General features: G+C 31.4%; 4 protein-coding genes across 11 annotated transcripts; 3 read left to right on the top strand and 1 right to left on the bottom strand.

Annotated features, from left to right (window-relative positions):
- Positions 1 to 156: 156 nt before the first annotated feature.
- On the top strand, positions 157 to 1,863 carry LOC122627735. Its single transcript, XM_043809168.1, has 3 exons — positions 157 to 621; positions 742 to 798; positions 874 to 1,863. Exons 1-3 carry the CDS (start codon positions 280 to 282, stop codon positions 1,738 to 1,740), a joined length of 1,266 nt encoding a protein of 421 aa, XP_043665103.1. The 5' UTR covers positions 157 to 279; the 3' UTR covers positions 1,741 to 1,863.
- A 389-nt stretch (positions 1,864 to 2,252) lies between these two features.
- LOC122627732 lies at positions 2,253 to 5,897 on the bottom strand. Of its 2 annotated transcripts, XM_043809133.1 has the most exons (12): positions 5,544 to 5,896; positions 5,248 to 5,392; positions 4,945 to 5,127; positions 4,327 to 4,481; positions 4,167 to 4,257; positions 4,026 to 4,092; positions 3,672 to 3,912; positions 3,396 to 3,579; positions 3,228 to 3,315; positions 2,953 to 3,108; positions 2,771 to 2,854; positions 2,254 to 2,684 (listed from the first exon to the last, which is right to left on the bottom strand). In XM_043809133.1, the coding sequence occupies exons 1-12, from the start codon at positions 5,710 to 5,712 to the stop codon at positions 2,373 to 2,375; spliced, it is 1,875 nt and encodes a 624-aa protein (XP_043665068.1). In that variant the 5' UTR covers positions 5,713 to 5,896; the 3' UTR covers positions 2,254 to 2,372. The 2 variants fall into 2 exon arrangements, with proteins under 2 accessions (XP_043665070.1, XP_043665068.1); XM_043809135.1 differs by lacking the exon at positions 2,771 to 2,854 and having other exon boundaries at positions 2,253 to 2,684; positions 5,544 to 5,897.
- A 1,203-nt stretch (positions 5,898 to 7,100) lies between these two features.
- On the top strand, positions 7,101 to 8,945 carry LOC122627738 (3-hydroxyisobutyrate dehydrogenase, mitochondrial). 2 transcript variants are annotated; one of them, XM_043809177.1, is made up of 7 exons: positions 7,103 to 7,337; positions 7,384 to 7,533; positions 7,596 to 7,774; positions 7,888 to 8,009; positions 8,089 to 8,299; positions 8,392 to 8,518; positions 8,615 to 8,945. In XM_043809177.1, exons 2-7 carry the CDS (start codon positions 7,402 to 7,404, stop codon positions 8,795 to 8,797), a joined length of 954 nt encoding a protein of 317 aa, XP_043665112.1. In that variant the 5' UTR covers positions 7,103 to 7,337; positions 7,384 to 7,401; the 3' UTR covers positions 8,798 to 8,945. The 2 variants fall into 2 exon arrangements, with proteins under 2 accessions (XP_043665111.1, XP_043665112.1); XM_043809176.1 differs by having other exon boundaries at positions 7,101 to 7,533.
- A 642-nt stretch (positions 8,946 to 9,587) lies between these two features.
- Positions 9,588 to 27,028, top strand: LOC122627736 (LIM and SH3 domain protein Lasp). 6 transcript variants are annotated; one of them, XM_043809169.1, is made up of 7 exons: positions 9,588 to 9,783; positions 10,556 to 10,640; positions 15,777 to 15,871; positions 23,701 to 23,972; positions 24,491 to 24,700; positions 25,902 to 26,047; positions 26,466 to 27,028. In XM_043809169.1, the coding sequence occupies exons 1-7, from the start codon at positions 9,725 to 9,727 to the stop codon at positions 26,643 to 26,645; spliced, it is 1,047 nt and encodes a 348-aa protein (XP_043665104.1). In that variant the 5' UTR covers positions 9,588 to 9,724; the 3' UTR covers positions 26,646 to 27,028. The 6 variants fall into 6 exon arrangements, with proteins under 6 accessions (XP_043665104.1, XP_043665105.1, XP_043665106.1 ...); XM_043809170.1 differs by having other exon boundaries at positions 9,602 to 9,783; positions 10,560 to 10,640; XM_043809171.1 differs by having other exon boundaries at positions 9,602 to 9,842; positions 10,560 to 10,640.
- The last annotated feature ends 275 nt before the right edge of the window (positions 27,029 to 27,303 follow it).

Below are 27,303 nucleotides of genomic sequence, written 5' to 3'. Positions count from 1 at the left end.
TGTAATCGTCTATAATTTTACTTCGATCGTTTTATATTTAATCAATAAAAATATATAAAACTGAAGTAGTGCTTTCTAACTTATATTTATGTTTTTAAGAAAATTTTTGAAATTGATTATTAGATGGCGCTTCGATCAGCATGAATTTTGATTGTAGGTTATATATCAATATATATTCGAAGTCGAGTTCCACTGGATTACGTGAATTTCAGTTTACAATCTCGTATTTATTAAATCGCTTAATATCTCGTCCTTGTATGTTAATTTTTGTTTTAAAAAATGAGTCTTGTGGCGTACGATAGTAGCGATGATAATTCCGAAGATGAAGAAGTTAATTCTATCGAGCGTAGTGATAATAAAAATGATCTAACCTTTCTAACCAAACGTTTGAACAAAGATTTATGTTTACCTGCACCAAAAAATAACACGGATGTAGAATTAACTGTAAATAATGAATCATTATCAACATTTAATTGGGATATGTTGCCAAAACCTAAAAATGCGAGCATAGAACAAGTGGATTTGAAGGAGGAAGGTGAAATTCCGGCAAAGAAGGAAATAGAACAAGAAAAAAGGCCAACTAAGAAACCAGTCAAAATAATGATTAGATCCTTATGCGAAGTAAATGCAATGATTTAATTAATATAAAAAATAAATATAATATTATTTGCGCAATTGCGTATAAAAATATAAACAATATCGATTGTTCATTAGCATTTATTTAATACTTGTTAATTTTAGTTCAAAGATCTCGATGAAGAGGATAAGAAAAAACAAAGTAGGATTGCACCAATAGAAGTAAGACGATCTGAATTTTTAGAATATTATTTATAATATTATTTTTTCTTAATATCTTTCTTTTGACATTCTCAGAAAGGATCAGGACTTTTTTCTATCTTACCAGCTCCTAAGATAGTAGAGCAAAAAAGTACCAAGTCTTTAATACCAAACGTTGTTGTTAAATCTCAAAATGTATCGACTACAAAAAAAATTATATCATCTAGCGACAAGCCGAAAAAATCTAACTACGAGTCAAATTCTGAAGATGAAGGGGAAAGCGATGCAAATAAAAATGATAATCACGAATCTGGCATAGATTTCTTTGCTTTGAATACAGTCAAATCTGTGACAAATACAGATTCTATAACATTGGATTCACAGAATACAGAAAGTAGTGATTTTGTATCAATGTCCACACTTTTTAATGAATCCAAAACAAAAAATAATACGAATGCGAATACTATTGTACGTGACAATAACACGGAGCAATACGCTCACAATTCGAATTTAACCTTAGTAAGTAACGTTATAAATTTACCAAAAGAAGAAATATTAATAAAAAATAAAGCAGAAGTTGGACCAAAATTACCCGTTCCAGAACAAGAATATAATGTCGATGCTGAAGGTAATGTAGCATTCGATGAAAAAGCTATAGAATACCTGTGTGGTAGGAGAGGTATAAAGAGAAAAAATAAGGAAATGGAAGAAGCAAACATAATTGAAATCAGTGGCGATGATATTAAACCAGATGAAAGGGAATGGTTGGTGAAAGCATTGACGGAAGAACCTGTACAGAGGCCTGTGTCTATGCAAAGTAGTGGAATTAATTTTCAGTCAAAGAAGAAGCATCAAATTACGTACTTGGCGCATCAAGCTAAAGCTATGGAACTTGAATTGAAGAATCAATGGGCTCTTAATAGAATGACAAGGAAACAAACACAATCCAAGTATGGTTTTTAAAAACAAATGAAAATATAAAATTATTTATCACGAGTACGAGTCTATTTCTGATAAAAACAGAAGCGGTTATTTGTAAAACGTTTATTATATATAACGGTAAAATATATAATATTATAGCAAGTAGTGATATTTTTATAGATTAATTAATTATAGATTAACTAATTATAGAATAATTAATTATAGAATTCGATCGAAATCGTTTTCAATGTGAATATTATGATGTGATATATTTTTATTCTTTATAATAATTAATATCGTCAATTTTACGTATTCGTTCTATAACACTATATTTATAATATAGTTACATAAAATTACATCAATTGATCCGATGATTACGAAAATGGTTCAAATCATTTGAGGTATGAAAAAACATATTTTGTAGACACACGCACGCACACACGTCATTTTTAATAATTTAAAATTATATAGAAGAATTATTATTCTTAAGAATAATTATACGTCCTTTCTTTATTTGTCAATATGGATAAATAAATAATTTTTAAATAATTCAAATCCATATGTCAAAATAAAAAATATATTACTGTCATCACATTCATAATTATCGGCTCAATTATTATTAAAGATTAAATCGTAGCAAACATTTTATATTTAATACATCAGATACCATTACATTACAATTGCTTTTTGCCAGTAGATGTGGAGCGAGATCCTCGTTTTTGATCGATGTCACGTAAAATCTCACGAATCGATTTAGAATTATTCTTATATTTAATCTCTAAATAGAATACGAGAGTCGATATCGATAGGCCAACGAAAAGCAAGAAAAAAGCAGCTCCTAAAGGTGTTAGAGTGAGTACTCTAATGCTTCCATCCTTTCCATCGTATTCTACGAGAATTTCGCGAAGATTAAAACCAGTACGTCGTCGCAAAACGTCATGTAAATGAAAAGTAATAATTCCGGATTCTCTTAATTGTAACATCATCTGGAACATAGTAAATTAATTATCAAAATTAAAATAACGTATCGAGATTTAGAAATTATGCAAGTAAATAATTTCGTTTGAAGTACCCTGTTTATTGGTGACAGGAGCCAAGGTTGAGCAACGAAAGATGCGTAAAATTTTCCTATCATTTCTTTCATCATCCGATATTTCTTTTTAAACCAAAAGAAAAAAAAAAAAAAAGATCGAATTTATAGATCACCGCATTGAAAATCATCGTTAAATATTTCGTTAAACGTTAATGCCTTACTTTAAGATCTTCATTATAAATTTCATCCTCAGGGAAGAAGACAGACCCAACGAAATTTCCAAGTATAGCGAAATTGCCTTTAACGATATTTTTATGTATTTCCTCCTTGTTTTCAATGACTCTATGTGTACTCGGCAATTGGGATAAGTAAGGATCCTAAACAAAACGTTCACCCTTCTGCTTCGTAAAGTTAATTATAATTTTCTATGTCTAGATTTTTGTACAATTAAAATAATGCATGTGTATGTACGTGTGTATCGGTTTTCATTACGTACTTCGTAGTCGATAAAGTTTGTAAAAGACGGGACCGTCTTTGTTCCCCAGATTAAGTTAGCTTCGAAAAATTGTTTTATCGTGTCGATTCTAAAAAAAAAAAAAAAAAAAAACGTAATATTATCAATTGGAAATAATAAAAAATGCATTATTTTCGATATAATCCAGACCTGTTTTCGTACTCGGAGTTAGTTAACTTAGCTGCGAGACTACTGCTGTAGGCAGTGACAAGTATCAATCCCATTGTTTGCCAAAGATATAATTGTAGTTTGACGTTGACCATGTTTTTTGGTGCCCAAGAGCCCAACAAGCGACCGGTCAATTCGATGAAAGTTATTAAGAAACTTCGAAAGCCTTTTTCAAAGATAATCGATTAGAGATCGATTGATAAGAGAATAGAAAGACACGTCGAAAATAGTTTTAACGATAGAATTGAAATCACTTACGTTCCGGATATCGTGGATTGAATCGAGCGTGAGCGAATATGCAAATGCTTTGTAAGAATATAGCTAAGACAAGTAGAATCCATATAGTTACCGAGAAAGGTCTAGTTAGAGCCCAGAAACTGGTTATCGGTTGTGGACGTGGTACCAAAAATTGTATATACACTTGATACCAAGGATCAGTCAAGTTGACGAAATCATAATGATTCCTGTTCAACCATATACTGGCAAACGCGATATCGATCTACGAGATATAAAAAGAAAATATCTCCTACCCTGTATTTTCTTGTTCTTTTTTTTTTTTTTTTTTTTTTTTTTTTTTGACAATTTTCATGACGTTTCAATTCGTTAATATACCTTGTTGTCGTACAAGAGTTTTATGAATCCACCTTTCCATGCAGTCTCATTGTATCTTTTTCCGTATCTGTTTTTAAAGCGACATTATGAAAAAATGAATGCTAATTAAACGAAGAAGATCGTACAATATTTGTCCAATACCTATCTTTCGATTTTTTAATGATCCAAGTGAAGTTCAATTTTTCTGCCATCAACAAGAATAGCTTCACTTCGATACCGTCCTTCTCCTGATCTATAAAATTTGAATGAATTAATTTATGAGTGAATTAAAAGATTTGTAAACATCTTCGTTATATTATACCGTCGTCAGCGTCAAATATTTCTTCTTCGACGTCATCGATAATCCTGACGGTTGTACGATTTAAATAAGACACTGGTGGCCGATAAAATGTCGATGCTCTTAATTGTCTACCATGAAAATTCACTTTTCCATCGTCGCGTTTCATTTTTTCATAGCTAAAAAGTTTTATTTTATGCTTTTATTAACACATTGACGAACTCGCTAAAAGCTTCGCTAAACTTTAACTCAATTGTTCCTTCCTATTCAAAAATCAAAATGAAAATATCAAAAGATAATATGAAAATATTAAAGATAACTATTAAAAAATGACTTGATAATTATGAAAGTGGTTTATACATCGTTTGAAATATTAAAAGATATCACACGCTATATTCTTGAAATTTTTTTAATTACATAGAAGAATTATTTTTCAAGAATAAATGTACTTATCTTTTTTGTATTTTTTATCTCTTTACAGAAAAATCATTCAAATTCAAATGTCAAAATCGAAACAGAAAAATATATGATTAATTTTGTTGTTATATCACTTTCATAATCAACTACTTGTTTTACCAGTCGCTAATGTGTTAATTGTTTGTTATAGTTAAATAAAAAAAATATTGATATATGTATATCTACTTGTCGACTCTATGAAAGATTCTTGGGAATAAATAATTTTCGGACAAACTCCATATTCCTGATTTGCTTATCACGTTAGCGTTAGCGTTCCCATAGATCGTCACGTTAAAAACACTCGAATTAATTTTTATATAATCGTTCACAATGACGAGAATTTCTGTGCTGGATATAAACGTTGGAACTCTAAAAAGATAAAAAACGAAGAAATAAAAGAAATATAAATGTTGGTTTCCAATCGATTGGAACAAAAAATTTATATATTATATATATATATATATATATATATATATATATTCTGTTTACTTTTTCAAATCATGCAAAATTTCTTTCTCCGTCGAGCCCAACAAAAAATATGCCTTGCAATCATAAGTATTTGCGTTCAATGAATACTCGTAGGGATAATTATCAATAAATTTTTTAAACAGCTGTGAAATTTCCAAAGTGGTATCTGTGGAATTTAAAAAAAGAAAAAGAGCAATTAAAATGGGAACGAAAAGGAAAAAAAAAAAAAAATAATAAAAAACAAAAAGAAAAAAGAAATCAAATTTTTATGAAATCATAGAGAAAATATTAAAAAATATTCTTATGACATTCCCAACCATGTAAATAAATGTTACAACAGAATGAATTCTTGAAAGAAGCACTTAAAGCCAAATTAAAATCCTCTTTCGTTATCCACGACGTTTCAATGAATTTATATATAATGTCACTGGTTCTTGATACTCGAAGATCCTTCAATATAATATAGAGAAACAAATATATTCTCATGATTGTACATAATTTAAAGAAACGATTGATTAGCGATTAAAAACGTTTTGTTATTAAAGAACTTTAGTAAAAATGGTTTTTAAACGTGGTTGGTACACACACACACACACTGCTATCACCACCACCACCATCATCAACATCATCATACGAGTGTACTCGACGAGAATCGACCATCGACTGTTCTTATATACTCGCATATACAAATATATATATATATATATACATATATACGTAAACGAGTGTAAGGAAAAAGAAAGAGGGAAAAATAGAAAGGAAAAAAAGAAAAAGAGATATCATAATTAGAGCATTGTAATATGTTTGATATGGAAAGTATTTATTGGTACATCGTTTGCATATATGATAAATGTGATATAATATTTTGAAGCATTTTTACAATAGATAAATAACTGTTTTAACAGAAAGAAAATAGATGTAAACACGAATAGAGAGAATACCCTGAATATCCTATAATACAAGTACAATTAGTCGTGTATATACATACAATGGCGTGTAATTGCTCTTCACGATGTCCTATCGTTCGAACTTAATTGGTGTCAGTTAAAAAATTCATCGCTTAGGACGACCATCAAAAGTGTCAGAAGTTAGTTTGTGTTGAACGGTAAAATTCGTCGAACGACTTTTTCCTTGCGCAAATATTTTTTCATCTATTTCTAATAATGACTTTTCCCTTCGCAACTTTTATACGGTGGTCGTGTTATGGAATGGGAAAATTAAAATGTAAGGATGAAGAGCATTAGATCGATAAAAAGTACACGATGTGATCTACTTCCTGTCTAAAGAGGTGATTTATGATAAAATAAGCTTTTAAATGACATAGTATGTACTTTCCAGAGTACTCTCTCTCTCTTTTCCTCTCTCTAGAGAATCGCTCTACACAATTAAAAAAAAAAAACTATTAGAATATCGATCTAAATACTAGATACTATTATGAGACTATAAATATGAAAAAAGAGTAATAATTTGATTAAATATTCATTCGATTCTAACGTGTGATTTGAAAAATACTTTTGCAAGAGGATTAGTTTTTCTTTCTTTCTTTTTTTTGTTTTTCTTTGGAATATTTAAGTATATGCAATCATAGTCTTTTTATGTCTTCTTTTTCGTGATTTAAATTATTCTAATAGCTCTAAGAGTAAATGTAGTAATATAGTAATTACTATAATAATTAGTAAATGGATAATAATAAATATATTAATATATATATATATATATATATATATATATATATATATATATATATATATATGAAAAATATGTAATTATTTGTTGAAACGACTTATGTCTTATCGATAATATTGCGCAACGTATTTTTAATTTTACGTTTCTTTAATTCACGATAGTGTCGTCAAAGCATTAATAGATTCATAGCTGAGATGTAAACAACATTTATGTTTACCAAGCTAAGAAATATATTCGACTTTTGATGAAATCGTCTTTAGTATCGAACCATTCCATGTCACAAGCATGTAATTTATACAGTAAGAATATTTTATTAAGTTTGTCCATTAATTACCATTTTATAATATAAGTCATTACAAGTCTTATCGCGACCGAATGTCAAAGTGTTTCTGTTACCGACAACGATAAGATTGAAGGAATGTAAAAAAAAAAAAAAAAGAGAGAGAGAGAGAGAGAAAGAAAGAAAAAAGGAAAAAAAAAAAAAGAAAAATGTGTCTCCTCATATTTCGCTTAAAATCTTCAACCTGGATAAGTATGGCAGGTGCGCGTCGATTTTCAAAAGTTGGATTCGTCGGTTTAGGTAATATGGGTGGTCATATGGCAAGAAATATTTTGAAAAAGGTAAGAGAAAGATAATTATAAAAATTATTACGAATACAATGATCTGATCGAAGTATTTTTAGGGTTACGAATTAACAGTGTTCGATATTGATAAATCAGCTATGTCTAACTTGGTCGAAAACGGTGCAAAAACTGCTTCGACCATTGCAGAAATGGTGAAGGACGTTGACGTACTCATTTCTATGTTACCTTCGAATCAACAAGTTCTAGATTGCTATACCGGTGATAATGGTATATTGAGGTATCAACATATTGAAGATAACAATATATTTCTCTTTTTATATATATATATATATATATATATATATATGCATTATATTGTATATAGAGATTAATGATCTATATTTTTTATAGCTCAGTAAAAAAAAATGTACTCCTGATAGATAGCAGTACGATAGATCCATTCGTGTCGAAGGAAATATCGATAAAGGCTGAAAAAAGAGAAGTTAAATTTATTGATAGTCCGGTATCCGGAGGTATAATTTATATTTTTATACAATTGTATAGATATATCGTTTATGTACGTACGATGCGATGTTTTTATGTATATTTTAGGTATAAACGCAGCGAGAGATGGTACATTGACTTTTATGGTAGGCGGTTCTAATGCAAATTTCGAAGCGGCCAAATCTATATTGGAGGCTATGGGCTCGAGAATAGTTCATTGCGGTGACGTTGGAATGGGACAGGCAGCAAAATTGTGTAATAATATGCTACTAGCCATTAGTATGATCGGTACAGCCGAAATTTTTAATCTTGGTCAAAGGTAAAGTGTAAAAGAGAAAAATTTATCATGAGAGTTTTTTCGTTCGCATGTGTTACATATTATTTGATTATTGAGTTTTTTTCATTTGGTAGATTGGGTCTAAAAGAAAATGTATTGAATGACATAGTGAATTCCAGTTCAGGAAAATGTTGGTCCTCTGAATTGTACAATCCTGTTCCAGGTCTTCTACCTGATGTTCCTAGTTCAAATAATTATGAAGTAAGTGAACGGATATATATATATATATAATGTTTAACATGCGAAAAGAATTTCTATATTACCGGTTTGATAATTATACTTGATATTTTACTTTAGGGCGGCTTTAGTACATTGCTTATGACAAAGGATTTAAGCTTGGCGCAATCTGCCGCAACTAGGACAGACGCATTAATTCCTTTAGGCTCTTTGGCTTATCAACTTTATAAGATGCTTAATAGTCATGGTTTATCGCAAAAAGATTTTAGCATTATATATCAATTCCTAAGAGGTAAATGTTAAAGTTAGTATATTTTACATTTATATATCTTCATTTCCTTTGCCATTAGTGCTTTGTTGCGATGGAATAATATTATATCAATTATTTTGATAACGATAAAATATCAGCAAACAGGTAGTTGAAATAAAGAACGTTTGAATTTCCCGCCAATACCTTTTCACTGCATTTTCTTACCAAGAAACTTCAGATTCTTGTCTATCAAAAAAAATCATAGGTTAGAAATAAATTTAAAAGAAAATACTTTAGACGATCTAACACTTCTTATTATCCAATTAAATCTATTACGAATTCTTCCATCGTTTATTTCTTCCTTGAAAAATATATCTCGAATTAATATCATTATTCGACGTTGATAATCCATCGGACGTTTCAGGAAACAAGATTTAAAACAAAAATGCCGGCTTTACAGAGAAGAACAACTATGATGTCGACTAACGTAGTAGAATACTACCGCCATCTACGTATTAAGCGATCTCGAATAACGCGAATAAATGAAAGAAAAATGACCAAGAAATTGAATCTTCTATAAACGAACGTTCCAAAGAATTACGAGATATATAAACATTACTTTCGTATTAAAAATATATACGTAGCGATTTCTGCATTACCGACCGATACGTTGTATACAATTCATCCGAAACTGAATCTCTCTCTCTCTCTCTTACTTTTTCTTTCTATTCGGAAAAGGAAAAAGAAGAAAAAAAAAAAAAGAAAACAAAGATAACGACTGCAGCGACATCCGGCTTATTAAAGAACCAGGTCTCTATCATCGGACGGTCGTTGTTGAATTGACCAACGTGGTACCTCCACCATTTCTGTCACTCGTCGAGAGTTTTTGCTCGCGGCAGGAGCACAGAGGAGAAGTTCGAAGATATACGAATAATAAAATTAGAGACGATCGAGTAATCGAGAGGGCGCAGTGCGGTTCAATGCTGCCTGGTGTCGGCGTGGCTCCTGCATTTTCCGCCGTCCGAACGTCGTTGCCTGTGTAATAGTTTATTTCAATCGTTACGTCTCGTCGTGCTTATCAACGAGGGAAGGAGGAACGTCATTATCATTATTATCATTATCATTATTATTATTAATATTATTATTTAATAATAATAATAATAATATTATTATTATTATTACTTCAAATTCTTTGCACGAATCGAAGAAAATTCGAGTGGGCCTTGCGTGAACACGGTCGGTGCGCGAAAAAGTAAAAAAAAAAAAAACGTGCGACGAGTGAAACCTACGAATGCATCTTTGACGCTCAGTCATCGATAAATCCGAGTGCTTGTTGTGCCTTTTCTGTGCCTTCTTGGCACGTGTCCCCCCCTTCTCTCCTTCCCTTCTCCTCTTACGTCTCTGTCTTTTTCTATTTCTTTCTCTCTCTCTTTCCCTCTCTCTCTCTCTCTCTCTCTTTCTCTCTTTCTCTCTCATCTATCTATCTCCTTCTCTCCTCGTCGATCCGACTGAGATAAAACGTCGAACGAGGAGACACCTAATTATTTATAATTCCTCTCTCTCTCTCTCTCTCTCTCTCTCTCTCTCTCTCTCTCTCTCTCTCTCTCTCTCTCTCTCTCTCTCTCTCTCTCTCTCTTATCAATTTTTACCTTCGTTAGCTCGATCGAACTATATCCCATTTTCTTTTTTTGTTTATTTTTTTTTTTTTGGTGCGTTCCTTCGTTCCTTCGTTCGTTCATTCGTCCGTTTGTTTGTTTGTTTGTTTCTTTCTTTTTAAATCATAATCTTCTCAATTTCCACTGGACGAAAAGACAGGAAGGAAAGAAGATGAGCAAGACGTGCGCTCGTTGTGAGAAAACGGTTTATCCGATCGAGGAGCTCAAGTGTCTCGATAAGGTACGTCAAGATATTTTTTTTTACTTTTCTTTTCTTTTCTTCTTTCCGAACGATGTTCTCCTAAACGAACTTCGTTTTGATCAAATGAAAAATAATGGTTCCTTCTTTCCTTCCTTCCTTCCTTCCTTCTTTCTTTCTTTCCTTCTCTCTCTCTCTCTCTCTCTCTCTCTCTCTCTCTCTCTTTCTTTCTTTCTTCGTCTCGCCTTTCTCTCTACCTTCTTTCCTCTCCTTTCTCTCGATCGTTCCGTCTCACTCCCTCTCACTTTATTGCTCTCGGTTTCGTGAGTCTCTCGAGAGCGCGCGCGGCGACTTGAGAATTCATTTCGCGACGTATCGCAAGGACGTGCGTTGTTCTCGATTTTCTTTCTTTTTCTCTTTCTCTTTTCTTTTTTTTTTCAAGAGTGAGAGAGAGAGAGAGAGAGAGAGAGAAAGTGAAGAAGGGTTGATGAGTGGGGGTGATTAGTTGATCGGTTCGTTGGTTGTTCGTTTGGTTAGGAATTAAAGAAAATAAAAGAGCATTAGACAATTTGTAAAGTTTCATTGTTTTTTTAAAAAGGAAAACGTGGTATCACGAAGTAATTTTCTTCGTCATCTATCTACATACTGTGTGTACTTATGTGGATATATGTACGACGTACGTGTTTCTATCTGTAATGTCTTCCTCGCTATTATTTATCGTAAAGATTTTGTTTAAATGTATAGTTATTTCTTTTATTATTATTATTATTATTATTATTATTATTATTATTATTATTATTTTAATTTTTAATTATATACGTACTAAGTGAAGTTTTTAATTTTGTATATTATTATAATCGTGATATTAGATATTGTCGGTAATTATCGTAGATTTTTATCTCGAGAAAGAAGTGCCCTCGGTTTTTTAATGATGCCGTCAGCGCGACAACAAAATCAAATTTCAACTTGCTTAACTTTTTTAATTTGCTTAATTACACACACATGTATTACGCGCACGTTTACATAGGCGTCATGCAATTCGCTAATATTTACGATTAATTGATTCGAAATTAATGATATAATGTATATCAAAATTAATCAAACAGATTATTTTACAAGATATATATATATATATATTATAATAACAGCCAATACAATTTTATAACTTTAATAATTATATAAGTTTTAAACAACTTTTTAACTCTTCGTTTTCTTCGATATTCTTAAATGTGTTTACAAGAATCTTACGTAATAAAATCCATTTCGTTTTTAGATTTGTTTTTTATTTTTCTTTTTGTCTTTTTTTTTTTTCTTTGCTTTTTCATCATCGTTCCTCTCTTCTTCACTGAAAGATAACGCAGAGAGATAAGCAAAGTCAAGAGTCAACCAAGTTACTGCTAGGTCGATAATTTTCTTTTCTTTTCTTTTTCTTTTCTTTTCTTTTTTTGCTTTATTTTTCTTTTAATTTAAACAATTGTTTTTTCTTTTTTATTTATTTATTTTTTTAACGCGTTGGCACAAGAAAATCTATCGTGTGCGACGGATCATGAATCGTTGTTTGATCCTTACAGAATCGCAGAGTTTCGATTACCATTGAAATTCGATCGTACGTTGACGTAAATCGTACGTCTTTCACCGGATGTCTTCGATACCGTATTGCCAGTGAATGGCATTAGAACTAACCGGAATTTTTCTGTTTTTTATTTTCTTTTTTTTTTTCTTTCCTTCGTTTTCTTCTCTTCTTTCTTAGCAAGATAATCATTAGTCAGTAATTATTTCTTACCGTTAATTATAATTACATACATATAATATATAATTATATATTTTATATTATCTTATTAATATATATATATATATAAAATAATAATTAAATTATATATTACAGTATATTTAATATTAATATAAATTATTGATACAATATAATAACAATTAACTACGTTAAAGTTTAATATTACACAATGCTAACAAAGATATTTATCGAAAATTAATTTTCTAAATTTTCATACCGTTTGTATCTTAAGTTCTTATTTGTAGACGATTGAATCCATTCAATTTAGAAAATTCTAATGAAAAATATTATTTTTTAAATAAAAAGTGAAACAAGCGAGAAGCAAATAAAATTCGAATTAAAAAGAAATTTTTTACGTTTATACATATGTACGCGATATTCGGAATACAAAAGTGTATCGTTTGAAAACGTTCCAATTTTATTCTTAGTCGTCAATTGATTTATCAATTTGATAGTGTGCAACCCGCATATAGAGGAAAGAAACGGTATTCTAATTAATTTACGTCCCTCCATTAATAGTTGAAACTATTACTCGTTTAATCATCCATGTCTCTCTCTCTCTCTTTCTCTCTTTCTGTCTCTCTCTTTATCCGTTTATCTATATATATCTTTCTTTATTTTCAAAGACCTCGAAACTACCGTTGTGTCCGTTCGACGGACTATGCGAGTCATTCCGCGATATAGAAAGTTGGTCCGTTCTATTATATCTCACAAATCCCACGAAAAACTAATTTCTTACCACTTCCTCGAGGAAAATATCAAAGAAATACATTTTTATCTTCGAATTAATTATAATTATAAATTAAACCGGGAGAAGCACGATAAGATATATTCAACCATGCTATTTTTAGAAATGGATGAACATTCATTCATTCGTGTGGAGTCAACGATAACGAAAGCGCCATTTACTTTGAATTTTCCCGCGAAAATAAATGAAAATACGAAAATCGTATTTTTTGGAGTCGAAATGATAGGATCATCGTGAGTTGAAAAATACGGAGTTAAAAATCGTAATTCGTTTTTATTCTCTAGTAAATTTTAAATAAAAACGTACAAAACCGACAAGAGAATCGTCATTTTTGAAAAGGGATGAACACGTGCATATGCGTTCGACGATCAAGGCGCCATCTACTTCGAGTAACACGTGAAAATTTGTAAATAAATGTACCTAAATCGCGCGTGTGAAATATAAACGACATTTATTCGCGAGTAAATACTGTTGAAGATTGTTTTAAAAATGTCTGTATATAATTTAACAATAACGGTACAAATGGTATACCGTTCGAATGACTTGTAAATTTAAACGAGAACTCGAACGCGATTCGTCATTCGATTTAATACACTATTTAACTGACGCGCCATCTTGTCGACGTTAAATGTGATTATCGGAGCGTTAAAAAGATCTCTTTGTAACGAGTAATAAAAGAAGGGAAGGAGAAATTGGAGATATAGAAAAAGGAAAGGAATAAGTTTTTTGTTTTCTTTTTTATCCCGTGGGTGTGTGCGTGTTTTTTTTGTTTTGTTTTTATTCTTGTTCCTTTGTTTTCTTTCTTTTCTTTTCTTTTCTTTTCTTTTCTTTTTTTTTTTTTTCAAAGGCAGCAAATTTGAAATTTGCAAACAGTATCTACTATTAGCGAACGAACGATCTTGAATAGGTACGAATTGGCACGAGTTACCACCGACCGGGGCTTGTGTTGTTGCGTGGGTTTGGCATACGATTACAACAGGTGGGAGTTGATCCCAACCTGTTGCTTGCTCTCCTCTAACACGAAGAGAATCTCCGATCCGAGACATTTTATTATTCTCATTGTCCTCTTCTTACGGTTAGCACGATTTTATTTATTTATTTATGTTTCCTTTTCTTTTCTTTTCTTTTTTTTTTTATTTCTCTTCTCTTCGACAAGTTATTCGTATATAAAAATTAAATTTCGCGACAGATTGTAAGACAGGTCGTATTTTCTAATTTACTATTATTAAATTTGTTGTTTTCTCGAAAAAGAAATAAAATGAAGCGTTATAATGCGGCAATTAATTTGACAGGATTTTTCCTTTTATGACAACATTTTTATTTTATTTTATTTTATTTCTTTTTTTTTTAATCTCGATAGGTTTAAGATATTGAAATCAAAGTTCGCACCAAATTGCAGGTTAGAGATCGTATTTACTAATCAATGAAACTTGTTATCTTGATAATAAGAATCAACATAAAGAAACACTAAAATATGCTAATTAATACGACACGATCTTTATTTTCGAGAGAACATTTCTATTTCTAAAAACACGTTTGCCAATCGATACGTGACACTTTAACGTAATAAATCGTTAGAGGAAAGAATCTACACAAAGATTTCTAATTTTCACTGGTCAATTTTCTCTTTCTTTCCTTACCCCTCGCCACTCTCTCTCTCTCTCTCTCTCTCTCTCCCGTTGTTAAATACTTGTTAAATTCCTCTGGTTTCGACAATAATTACATACAATGACTGTTGTTTCGTAACAACGGTCCAAGTCTCGTGAGAAGATCTCTCTCGTAAGTAAATAAATGGCAGGAAGCTCGTCTATTCCTGAAAGTTCTTTAATTAACATCTTTCAACTTAGACTTACACTTAGACGTAGTCTAAGTACGTACATACTTACTTATTACTTATTACTTACTTACTTACTATGTGCTATGTACGAGCAAGATTGCGATGTATTGCAAAAAAAATTTTTTTTGATTTTTTATTTTATTTCTCTCTCTCTCTCTCTCTCTCTCTCTCTCTCTCTCTCTCTCTCTCTCTCTCTCTCTCTCTCTTTTTGTATGTTCCGTTTTTGCGACAAAAATGGTCAGACCACATTTTCGTGGTCGGAGAAGGATGTCCGGTGAGAATCATCGAGCTTAGTCATCCTTTCGTTCAGAAATAATCATCGGATCGGAGAAAACGACGTCATTATAATTTTAAATCACTACCTAGATCGAGATTTTTCTTCGTGGAAATTTTAAACGATTTTCCTTGCATGTTAAAAGACGGAGAAAGAACGAGAGAGAAAGAGAAAGAGAAAGAGAAAGACGTTCTCGACCTTCTAATAGCAATTAACAACTTGAAGGTTGAAAGTCGATCCGTGACCTTGAATAAAAAGAGACAGATAGATGCAAGTGGATAGCTTTAAATCAATTCTTATCTCGATCTCTTGATTCTACTTTATGACGTTTATGACATTTATCTCGTAACATTTAATGATCGATCTATCGTTTCTTTTCTTTCCTTTTTTTATCTTTTTTTTTTTTTTTTTTCTTTTTCTTACGCTCCTTTTAAGCAATGTTCTCACACACGGGACAAATTATCATCCAAATTGTTTGACAATGAGAGTCCGAGTTTAACCAGAATAGTACGTTCTACTTTCTGTTTCAGATATGGCATAAGCAGTGCTTCAAGTGTCAGGGCTGCGGTATGACCTTGAACATGCGAACTTACAAAGGCTTCAACAAACAGCCATACTGCGAGGCGTAAGTTAATTCATACTTAACTCTAATTTTTTTAGATTCTATGAATAAAACCATAAGTATAGTTGGAATTTCTATAAGTCCGTTTAAAACCTTTCCATAAGGAAATATATATATATATATTTTATTAATATATATAACAATCAAATACGCATTTTCTTTGATAAAACATATCTTTGATAATTTAATCAAGCGACCTACGTAATCTCTTATCTCTTTGTAACGTAATTACTAACGACGAAATTCGTAAAACACGATTTAGATTTTATATTATTTATATCTTTATATGAATAATCGAAGTTTAACGAAATGGTGGAGGAAAGTTTCTAAGTGATTTTAATATCCTTTAAGATCGTTTAACTTTATAGCTGGTTTTACAATTTGAAACAAGAAACGAAAGTTAGCCCAGGTGGTCTCGACAAATAGTTATTGATTTTCAAGAATCCTTTAGGAACTTTTAGCTCATCCTTCATAAAAATTATTGTTAATTAATGAAATAATAAATAAAATAGAATAAAATAAAATAATGAATTGTTTTTTTTTTCTCGCGCAATCGCGTTTGGAGATATGATTCTTAACGATTTGTAAGCATCGAGTAGAAAGAAAGATGGCGTCGAGGGCAGAACGAAATTGACTTCGCGTTAGGGTTAATTTCGTGCGCTCGACGAAAATTAATCGGCTACGTTAAGCGTGTATAAGCTGAACGGACGGGAGCTCCGAGGGGAGAGCCGTAAAGTCTCATAGCGCTCTCCTGTGATAAGCTCCCAACACATGCTGTTTTTATCTTCACTCATGCTCGTTCGCTCGCTCGCTCTAAAAATGGCTTCTTCTTCGGAGATACGCGAATGTACCAGCTATATATAGAATCCTGAAGAGAAGAAGAAGCTACCCAAAGTGGATAACGTGTCTAAATTAATCATCTAAAAAAAAAATTATATTTCTTTTCCTTTTCGTTTTTTTTTTTTTTTTTTTTTTTTTATATACAAAAAGATATATATGTATATACACGTATACATAAAAGATAATGTTTTAGATCTATCAAAATCTATTTTTGATTCTCTTAAAAAAAAAAATTTAATCGCATTTGATTCATCATGCATCAATTTTATGTCATTGATTACAACGAATGATAAGAGATTACGTTGGTTGATACAAACTCAGTCAAATGTTTTTAGATGATTCGAAAAATGAAGTATTCTTTTTAGGCTTGCAATTAATAGCCTTATAATTTTACGATGTGGGAAAAAGAAGAATCGAAAAGAAAATATCATAGTTAGTATAAAACGTCACGAAAGAAGACTATTTGATTTTTTAGAATTTATTTTACATAATAGCAACTTTTGTCTGATTCTTGATTTTTCTAATCGACAGTTTTTGAAGCTCGTTGCTACAATAAAAAAAATATTATAGTATGCACGTATTATAACGTGCTCGAATGGAGTGGTAATAATAATGTCGGCCATCTCTACTCGCGTCTATTGGATTTCGTTAGCTGGAACGATCGACGGTAATTTGATTATTCGTCGGTACGACAATTAGAGTGGCTTCTTGTTGTGGCTTCTCCTTCATATTCTCCTCTTTCTTCTCTTCTTCTTTCTGCTCATCTTCATTTTCTTCTTTTCTTTCTTTCTTCTTCTTCTTCTGCTTCTTCTGCTGTAACTCGGTCTCTCTTAAAACTCGATGCAAGATGCATCTTTCGTTGGATGATTCGACGACAATATTTCCACTGTATACGCGGTGCGATGATGAAATCTTCCTGCTCTCTGCAAATTCGAAGCTATCTCTCTCTCTCTCTCTCTCTCTCTCTCGTGTTCTCTTCCTTCCTCTCAACATCCTCCTTTATCGTACATAATTCCCTTCGTAACGATGAGTTATACGGTTGAATTAACATCGCAAGTTACTCGATAAGTACGACAAATACGATGATAGAGAAAAGATCTATGAAAATGAAGATTACGGTAAAACCAAGTTAATTATTCATATAAACGACCGAGTAAACTAATTTAATAAAATAATTCGATGATTTTGGTTTATTTTGTATTTTTCATTTTTTAATATCCACCCACTCGACTTAATTCAAATTATCCGCCCTCTCGACAAAATGTTATGTCGATAGAAACAAAACATAAGGTTACTTATATATGAGTATCTGATTCGTAACGCGTTAACATTATAACATCATCGTGTAATCGTAATAGCGTGTGATCGTACATCTTACATAGATCTACGAAGATGAAGAAAAATACGGAATATAGTACACGAATGACGAAGTATAATAATTTTGTGATTTTTTTTTCTTCTACTTTTTATTTCTCTTTTTTTTTTTTTTTTTTTCTTGAAAATTCTCACCTACTCGTCTTTCTCGCGAGGAAATTCAAATTATCCTTCCTATCGACAAAATTTTACGATGAAAAAAGGAAAAGAAGAAGAACTAGAAAAAAAAGATACAAAAAATGATTGATTCGTAACGCGTTAACAATATAATATTTTCTTCGTGTAATTGTGTCGGCGTTAACTCATGCCTGTGTGTCGGATCGAGTGAACACGCCGAATGAGCGAGACGGAACACGTGTGAGTCGTGAAACTCATTCATTCGTCTGGTCATCCCTTCTTCTTTTTCTTAACTCCCTCTCTTCATCTTTCTCCTCATCCTTCTCCTCCTCTAGCTCCTCCATCTCCTCATCATCTTTCAGACTGTTCTCTCTCTCTCTCTCTCTCTCTCTCTCTCTCTCTCTTCCTCTTTCTCTCTTTCACTCTATCTTTCTCTTTCTTCATCTTTGTTTTCTCCTTTCAGTTAACGATCTCGTATTAACGTTCTGATAAGAAAGACAATAAAAAGATTTTATTTTTATTTACTTACTTAAAAAAATGTTTTTCTCCCTTTAATTAACGATCTCGTATTAACGTTCTGATAAGAAAGATAGATGATAAAAAATTTTTATTTATTTATTTTTTTTTTTTTTTCTTAATTTTTTTTTTTCGCCCTTTAATTGACGATCTCGTATTAACGTTTTGATAGAAAGGACAATTTTTTTTTTTTTTTAATTTAAGACAATTTTTCTATTGTTTTTTTCTTTTGGTTTTTTCTGCTTTTTATTTTTTTTCTTTAAGTTCCTTTTATAACAACATGATTTATATAAGGTGTCACGATTTCATTCGTCGTCATTGGAATTTTCGCGAATTTACATTAGTGACGTCATTGCCGGAGGAATCATCATCCGTGTACCTCGGAATGACTCACACGAGAACGTTCGCCTCCTCTTCTCGATTGGATGAGAGACGACGGAACGAGAGTGAAAGAGAGACAGAAAAATGATACTGAACATATTTTTATGCTGGGATTAAAGAAAAAAAAAAAAAAAAGGAAGAAAGGAATAATAGAAAAAATAAAAAGGAGAGGGAAGAAGAAAAAATAATTTAGTACAAACGACTATTCGAAAGTTTTGTTATAGGAAAAAGTTTGTTCTAGGAAAAAGAAAAAAAATAAAGAAAGAAAGATCATTGTTTTAATTATCGAGAAGAAAATCTCTGGCATTCGCAGTTTATTAATAAATGTAATTTACCCTGTAAAATTATATATGTACGTATGTATTTACAATACATCAGATAAAAAACGATGATGATGAGAAAATAAGATAAACTTGTAAGAGTTGATTTTCCTTTTCTTCTCTCTCTCTCTCTCTCTTTCTCTCTCTTTGCAATAGTAAACTTAGACGCAAAGTATAACAAATGCATATTCTATTTTGATCTCGATATTATAGCAACATATCTCGAATGGTTAATCAAAAAGAAATCGCGTTCTCACGCGGTTGCCTCTTATCTCTGCAATGTACATACATACATACCCCGTTCTCTATATAAATCAAACGTGTGTAGTCTCGCGGTGGTAATTATACTGCGCAGGCGTGCTAAAGAGAGATGTAATAAAAAAAAAAAGAAAGAAAGAAAGGGAAAAGAAAAGAAAAACAAGAAAAAAAAATGGCGCAAGATACGAAATATATATACATACATACAACATCCATCCATCCATCCATACATACATACATACATACATACATACATACATACATACATACATACATACATACATACATACATACATACATACATACATACATACATACATACATACATACATACATACATACATACATACATACATACATACATACATACATACATACATACATACATACATACATACATACATACATACATACATACATACATACATACATACATACATACATACATACATACATACATACATATATATATAATATAAGACTTGTATGTAATGCGTAGCTTCGTGTAAATATAATCCGCTTGAGAAAGAAAGAAACCAAAAAAAAAAAGAAAGAGAAAGACTGAGTGAGTGAGTGACTGAATAAGTAACAGATAGAGGGAGAGAGAGAGAAAGAGGACACAGATAAAGAGAGAGAGAGAGAGAGAGAGAGAGAGAAAGGAGAAGAAGCAGGAAACATCACCGTCTGTACTGTCACGGCGCGCGGTGCGCAGTTTCAACTCGAAGCAATTTAACAGCTAGTCGTAAAAAGAAGGGGGTTGTGGGGTGGGGGAGTGCTCGGCGTAGCGTGACTCTTGTCTGCATGGCTATGGCAAACCGACCTTGTCCCACAATGCACCGCCAAACCCAACGCATAAAACGTGCTCGCGAGCCTTATCCGTGAACCTCGTACGGGATGCGTTTCTGATAATAATTACTATTAGATACTATAACCATTTTTCTCTTTAATAACATTAGTAGATATTTTTATCGTATGTTACATCGATCTTATTATTTATACGTAATACGTAAGACACGATGGAGATGATATTATAACGATCGAATAATTTAAATATGATGCTAAGTATAATTTGTAATATCGATTGGATAATCGTCGAGTTATCTTCTTCGTCTTTTTTTGCTTCTTCTGTTTTCTTTCTTTTTCTTTCCATCTTTCTTTCGATTCATACGAGTTTTCAAAACTGTTGGTTTTTATTTATTTACTTGTTTTTTGTTATGAGATCAATCATTAAATGTGTAGTAACGTTTCGTAATTGGTCCATTGGTATCGTGGGAAGCTATGCCGAAGATCAAAGAACTTTTGCTTTATCTTTCCAATCTTACATAGATTAGGATTTGAAAATTTATTATTTATATTTTTCCTTCTCATAGATCACTTTACGTATCTTTGCAGAGGGAGAAAGTAAAATAAAATTTGTTTTACGAATTCGAATTACACACAAACATATATATATATATATATACACACACACATACAAATACATCGCTCCACATACACATTCACATCATACTTTCTTCTTAAGAATCAAAAGAATGCGAACGGTTTCGTTTCTCTAAGGCTTCCGTCCTCACACGATTGACATGTATATATATATATATATATATATATATATATATATATATTCGTTATATACTTATATATATATATATACACACACACCAGTTGTACTCGTGCTCTCCCCGAAGCCTGTTCTAAACTTAACGCTCTACTGGAATCTAATACCTCTGACCCCAACAACAAATCCATTCCAGGCTTGTACTATGTTACTCCGTGCAACACTGAGGAAGTAGCCTCTTTGGAATTACCAACTTCTTTTTCATCGTCATTTTGTACATATTACTTTGCGTGATAAAAACAGTTCAATTGTGGTCAATATCATATACAAGAAAAAGTAAACGAAGTGTAAATGAAGTAAATTTACAAAAAAAGATACAACAGAAAAAAGAAAAATACAACATAATTGTAATTTGATTACAATTTACGTGTACTTTTTTTTTTACTATATATTACAACAATATCAGTGTAGTTTTGTTACAATTGTTGCATTTAATAAAACTACAATTGTACGTAATGACATACAACTTGTAGTAACACAACAAATGACAATTTATTTGTATTTCTTTTACTTTTTTTAATACTATATAATATAACAATGAAAGTGAAATTACTGCACTATGTAATTTTGTTACGATTGATGCATTCAGTAAAACCATAATTGTACCGGTAGTTTTACTTCAATTCTTATATATATATATATATATATTTTTTTTTTTACTACAATTGTCTCGATAAATATTATTATTATTACTATTATTATTATTATATATATATTTTAGATCGATCGTTTACAATACTCGCAATATAATAGAATAAAATAATGTAAAAAATGATGACTCGATTTATTGAGAGAATCAAATCCTCTCTCTCTCTCTCTCTTTCTTTTTCTATTTATCTACCTCTTTGGAAGTATCGAAAGACAAGAAGAGGAACGAAAATGCATACCTAATTATTCGATGCAATTGCGTAACACGTCCATGATTACTGGGTATGGCACAGTGAGAGCTACGGACACCGTATATGGAAAACAGATTCGTGACACAAATCTCGATTACGAGCTGCACGACGAACTTACCTTACCCTACCTAACACACATAGATACATACATACATACATACATACATACATACATACATATATGCATATATATATACACACACATTCATATAACATACATATATACACGCAACATCGTACATACATACATATATGCAGATTGGTTCTACTATCTATGCATCTCTCTTTCTCTCTCTCTCTCTCTCTATATATATATATATATATATATATATATATATATACATATAGTTACTTGGAAAGGTATGCACATAGGTTTCGATGAAACTCTTAGAAGATCATTACATTTCATCTCATCTCGTCTCATTTAATTTCATTTTGTTTCATTTCATTTTATTTCATTTTATTTCACTTCGTCCTACTCGTCATGCAGAATTTCACAATACGACGATCTCCCTTTATTTTTTCTCCCTTATATTTCGGTCGGGTCGTTCGAAAAGCGTTACGATTTCTCCAGAGAAAATTATCGACTCGCATTGCGGAGGATGGACTCTCGAGATAAGGAAAACGTCGTTGACCTCTTGTCATCGTCCTTCTTTCGCTTTAACGTCTACAATTTTTTTTTCTTTTTCTCTCTCTCTCTCTCTCTCTCTCTCTCTTTTAGTTTTTTCGTTGTCCATTAAACGAACAATTTTTTTCATACTTTGCGTATAAAAATATCTGAGAGGAATTTTTTTTGGAAAATAAAATTTTTCTTTTCCTTCGGGGAAAAAAAATTTGTGCAAATGTTAGAACGTAATACGTAATAATAAATATTTGTGTCGCGTAAGAAATAAATTTTATACGCTTCTCGAAAGTTCCCCTTCCTCGAGTTTCAAAGTTGCTAAACGATAGACGCTTATTATACGTGACTTTATCTTCTCTCTTACATTGTTCGTCATAGCTCGAAAGCGTGTCCCTGTTATTGTTCTTCGATCTCTTTTCATATCATAATCCATGTCGCGTGTACAAAGTACGTGTGCGGAATTACGAGAACGTTTAATAATCGCGAAAGATATATCTCGTGACACGTGATATCTGTCAAAATCAGCTGATCCGGTATGTTCATTAATGAATATGTATGTAAAGACACTCGTGCAGTTTTATTGTTATTCCAACCCTAATTCAACAATTTTTTTTCATTATTATTATCATTTTAATACATTGTTTTTTAATAATAATAATGATTATTTATTAATAATAATTAGTATTTTATTACTTAACGATGAGCAATACTTTAATAATAATTATTAATATATCAATTATAAATAATTTCAATTATTATCATTTATTTTAAACAATATATTAATAATAATAATTATTATTATTATTATTATTGTCATTATAATATATTATTTTTTAATTATGATTATGATTATCATTTATTTATTTATTTAACAAATTTTCAATACATAGACACATACCAAAAGCAAAGGCAACGACGATGGCGGAAACACCAGAATTAAAACGCATCGCGGAGAATACAAAAATTCAAAGCAACGTAAAGTATCACGCAGAGTTCGAAAAAGCAAAGGGAAAGTTCACGCAAGTCGCGGATGATCCAGAGACGCTGAGAATCAAGCAGAACAGCAAGATAATTTCAAACGTTGCTTATCATGGTGAACTTCAGAAAAAGGCGATTATGGAACAGAAAAGGACCATGACCGGAGAGAATGGGGAACAAATCGGTCAGTTATCAATTCGTCGATATTACATTCTATTTAACAAATATTTATTAAACAAAAAAGAATTTGACAATATTATCATATATATCATCTTTTGCATTTTCTCTAATTAATACAAACACCTGTGAAAAATGTTTGTCGTAAAAATACCTGACAGATACAAATCGAATTTCACACATTAAATAATTTCAATGTGAAACCTTCGACGAATAGAAATATTCTTGACGTCAAATATTAGGAAAAAAAAAAAAAAAAAGAAAAAGAAAAGAAAATGAGAAAACAAAAATGAAATAATTTGAATGTTTAAGGAAAAAAAAAAAAAAAAAAAAAAAGAAAAAAAAAAGAGAAAAAAATTTCACGATGAAAGACCAGGACAAATATATAAAATACGTATGCTAATGTGTCCTCGAGTAAATGTTTGCCTAGTTCTGCTTTTTAAACCTTCCCAACCTTACCCCAACCCCGTCGTGTCACTTTATCCAATTATTTGTCAGCTTTTCGTTGCTTTCTATGCTTTTTAGAGTACGTAGAGTACACGGACGGTACAATCGCACCTGCCTCGAGCAGTTACCTAAATGCGAATCCACCAGTTGCGAGAACGGCAAACTCGCCTGTACAAAGGACACCAGGTAGGATCGCTGATTACGATCCCCTTAGCGAGGCAAGGCCGAGTCCTTATTCCGCCAGGCAAGCCGCGACCACGGTCATTTATACCAGTGACAAAGGTCCAGGTAAGTTTCTCTTCCTTGATCCTGCTTTAACGTATTACTTACATATATATACTTATACGTATATATATATATATATGTGTGTGTGCAATATGTATATGTATATGTGTGTATATATGTGTGTATCTCATTATTCTCCTTTATTTTTTAACGCCTTCGAATATACAAGATACTTTGTTAAATTTAGAGTAGTTGCAAGTATATATGAATTGTCTGATATTTTTTTTTTTCTTTCTGTTTTTTTATTTATTTATTTTTTGTTGAAATTAAAATTGCGATTCTTATTTATGAATAATAAAAAGAATTGATAAATAAATGTATATATTAAGATTTATTTATTTATATATATATATATATATATATATTAATTTATACATTAAGATTAAATAAATGTTTGTGTGTATATATATGAAATTTCTTTTCGACTCAAGTCAAGAAACTAAATCGCAAATTTTAGAAACAGATATTAAAATCACAAGTTAATGAAAAATTAATAAGTATAAGAAGTATCTTGTATCATAAGTTGTTTTGTAAAAATTCATGTTGTACAGTAGTTTCCGAAGAACATTGAAGAGCCTAGATTAAATTACAATCTCATTTGTAATATAATAATAACAAAGATCCCTTATGAGAAGTTTGCACTAATTTCTAGTACATATATGGATTCTCGAGGATTTTTATGAAAATTTCAATGAAAAGAAATCTTTTGGTTACTACTGATATATGAAACAAAAAAAAAAAAAAAGAAAAAAAAAAAGAAAAAAAAGAAAATAGTCTCATGACTCGGCTTAGTCGTAACTTCAGAAAATGAACATTTCATTAGACGTTATTATCATCATCATCATCATCATTATTATCATCTCGGTCGTCGTCCTTTGTTACGTTCGCATATACAACATCTGTCCGACGATCCATCCGGAAGTCCTAAGCGCAACAGCACCTTCGTTATCCAGTTTGAGATTCTTTCTCGTGCTACGTCATCGTTATATTTATTACATTCTTTATAAGCCTCTATTATTTCTCATTACACATATATATATATATATATATATACATGTATATATTTATGTATGTATTTATGTATGCATATATATGTATATGTATGTATGTATGTATGTATGTATGTATGTATGTATGTATGTATGTATGTATATATTATATACATTGTTCTTTTATTAACAAAGAAATATCATATTGTGTGCAGTGACGAATCCACCTACACGAAAAATTGGTTCCGTTGCGGATATCGACCCGGTGAACGACTATTACGGATCGCTCACGCCTGCGACGAATAACAATCACGTGATACAGCATCAGCAGCCTCCACCACCGCCACCTACCAACGTCGGAGTGAGTTATTACTTTTACGCGGCAATTCAAACGCTAATTTATATATTATCTTATCTCGTAAACGTAATAATGTTTTAAACGCTTATTTCAAACTGGATAAATGAAATCGTATAATTTTTAAGTCGCACGCTTTCATATTACTTCACACACACACACACATACTTTTTCTTTTTTGTTCGTCAAAAAATTACTTCATTTCATATAATGTTTTTTTTTTTTTTTTTTTTTTTTTCCTAAGAATACAAGTACAGTAGAGTCATAATATCGTAATATAATATATAAGACAATATACACTGTATTATATGATATACTCTATATCATATAATACAAGTTATAACTTACTTTATAATGTTTCACCTATAATACAGCATCATTATAAAAAAATCTACAATCGACAAATCTTACTTTATATTCTCAGAGAGTCTACAGAGCGATGTACGATTACGAGGCACAAGATTTGGACGAAGTAAGCTTCTGTGACGGTGACCTGATTGTTAACTGTACAGCTATCGACGAAGGATGGATGACCGGTTTGGTACAACGTACAGGTCGGCACGGTATGCTTCCAGCAAACTATGTCGAGCCAGCGCAGATCTAAGGACCATTATATTTCAACGATGGATCTTCTTAGGCTAGCTGCCATCTAAACCTCTCGTTTGTTGTCAACGTGCTTGGATTGAAACGTTCGCGATCGATAGAAACGTTAGAGTACACTGGTAGTGTGCGTGCGTGTGTTGAAAGAGAAAAAGAGATGAAAATATAAAGAGAGAGAGAGAGAGAGAGAGAGAGAGAGAGAGAGAGAGAGAGAGAGAGAGAGAGAGAGAGAGAGAGAGAGAGATTATTCTTTGCTTGCGAGAGAGATCGTTCGTTTTTGTCCAATTTTTTATGTACAATGCTCTCCTTGCCGTGTTAGAAAAGATAAACATGTCGAACGGGACATCTTCGAGATATGTTATACGTCCTGTTCGAGAGATTGTTTGATTTTTTCTTCTTTTTTTTTTTCTTCTTCTTTATTTTTTATTATTATTTCTTTTTTCTTTTTTTAATATACGAAGAACAAGAAACGAGATAATACTTTTGTCATCGAATTCGATGAGGAAACACTTCGTTTTAGTTTTGTTGACGTCGGTCGTTATCGTCCTCGTCGTCGTCGTCGTCGTCGTTGTCGTCGTCGTCGTATTCAGACGGTCTGCTCTTTCTTTTTCCTTACCATGATGTGTCCTTCATTTCTTTCTTTCTTTTTTCTTTTTTTTTTT

This window comes from Vespula pensylvanica, chromosome 3 (assembly GCF_014466175.1).
Source record: "Vespula pensylvanica isolate Volc-1 chromosome 3, ASM1446617v1, whole genome shotgun sequence".
In the NCBI taxonomy this organism is placed as follows: Eukaryota; Metazoa; Arthropoda; class Insecta; order Hymenoptera; family Vespidae; genus Vespula; species Vespula pensylvanica.
Note: the sequence above shows the minus strand (reverse complement) of the source record. Positions and strands in the feature narration are given on the sequence as shown.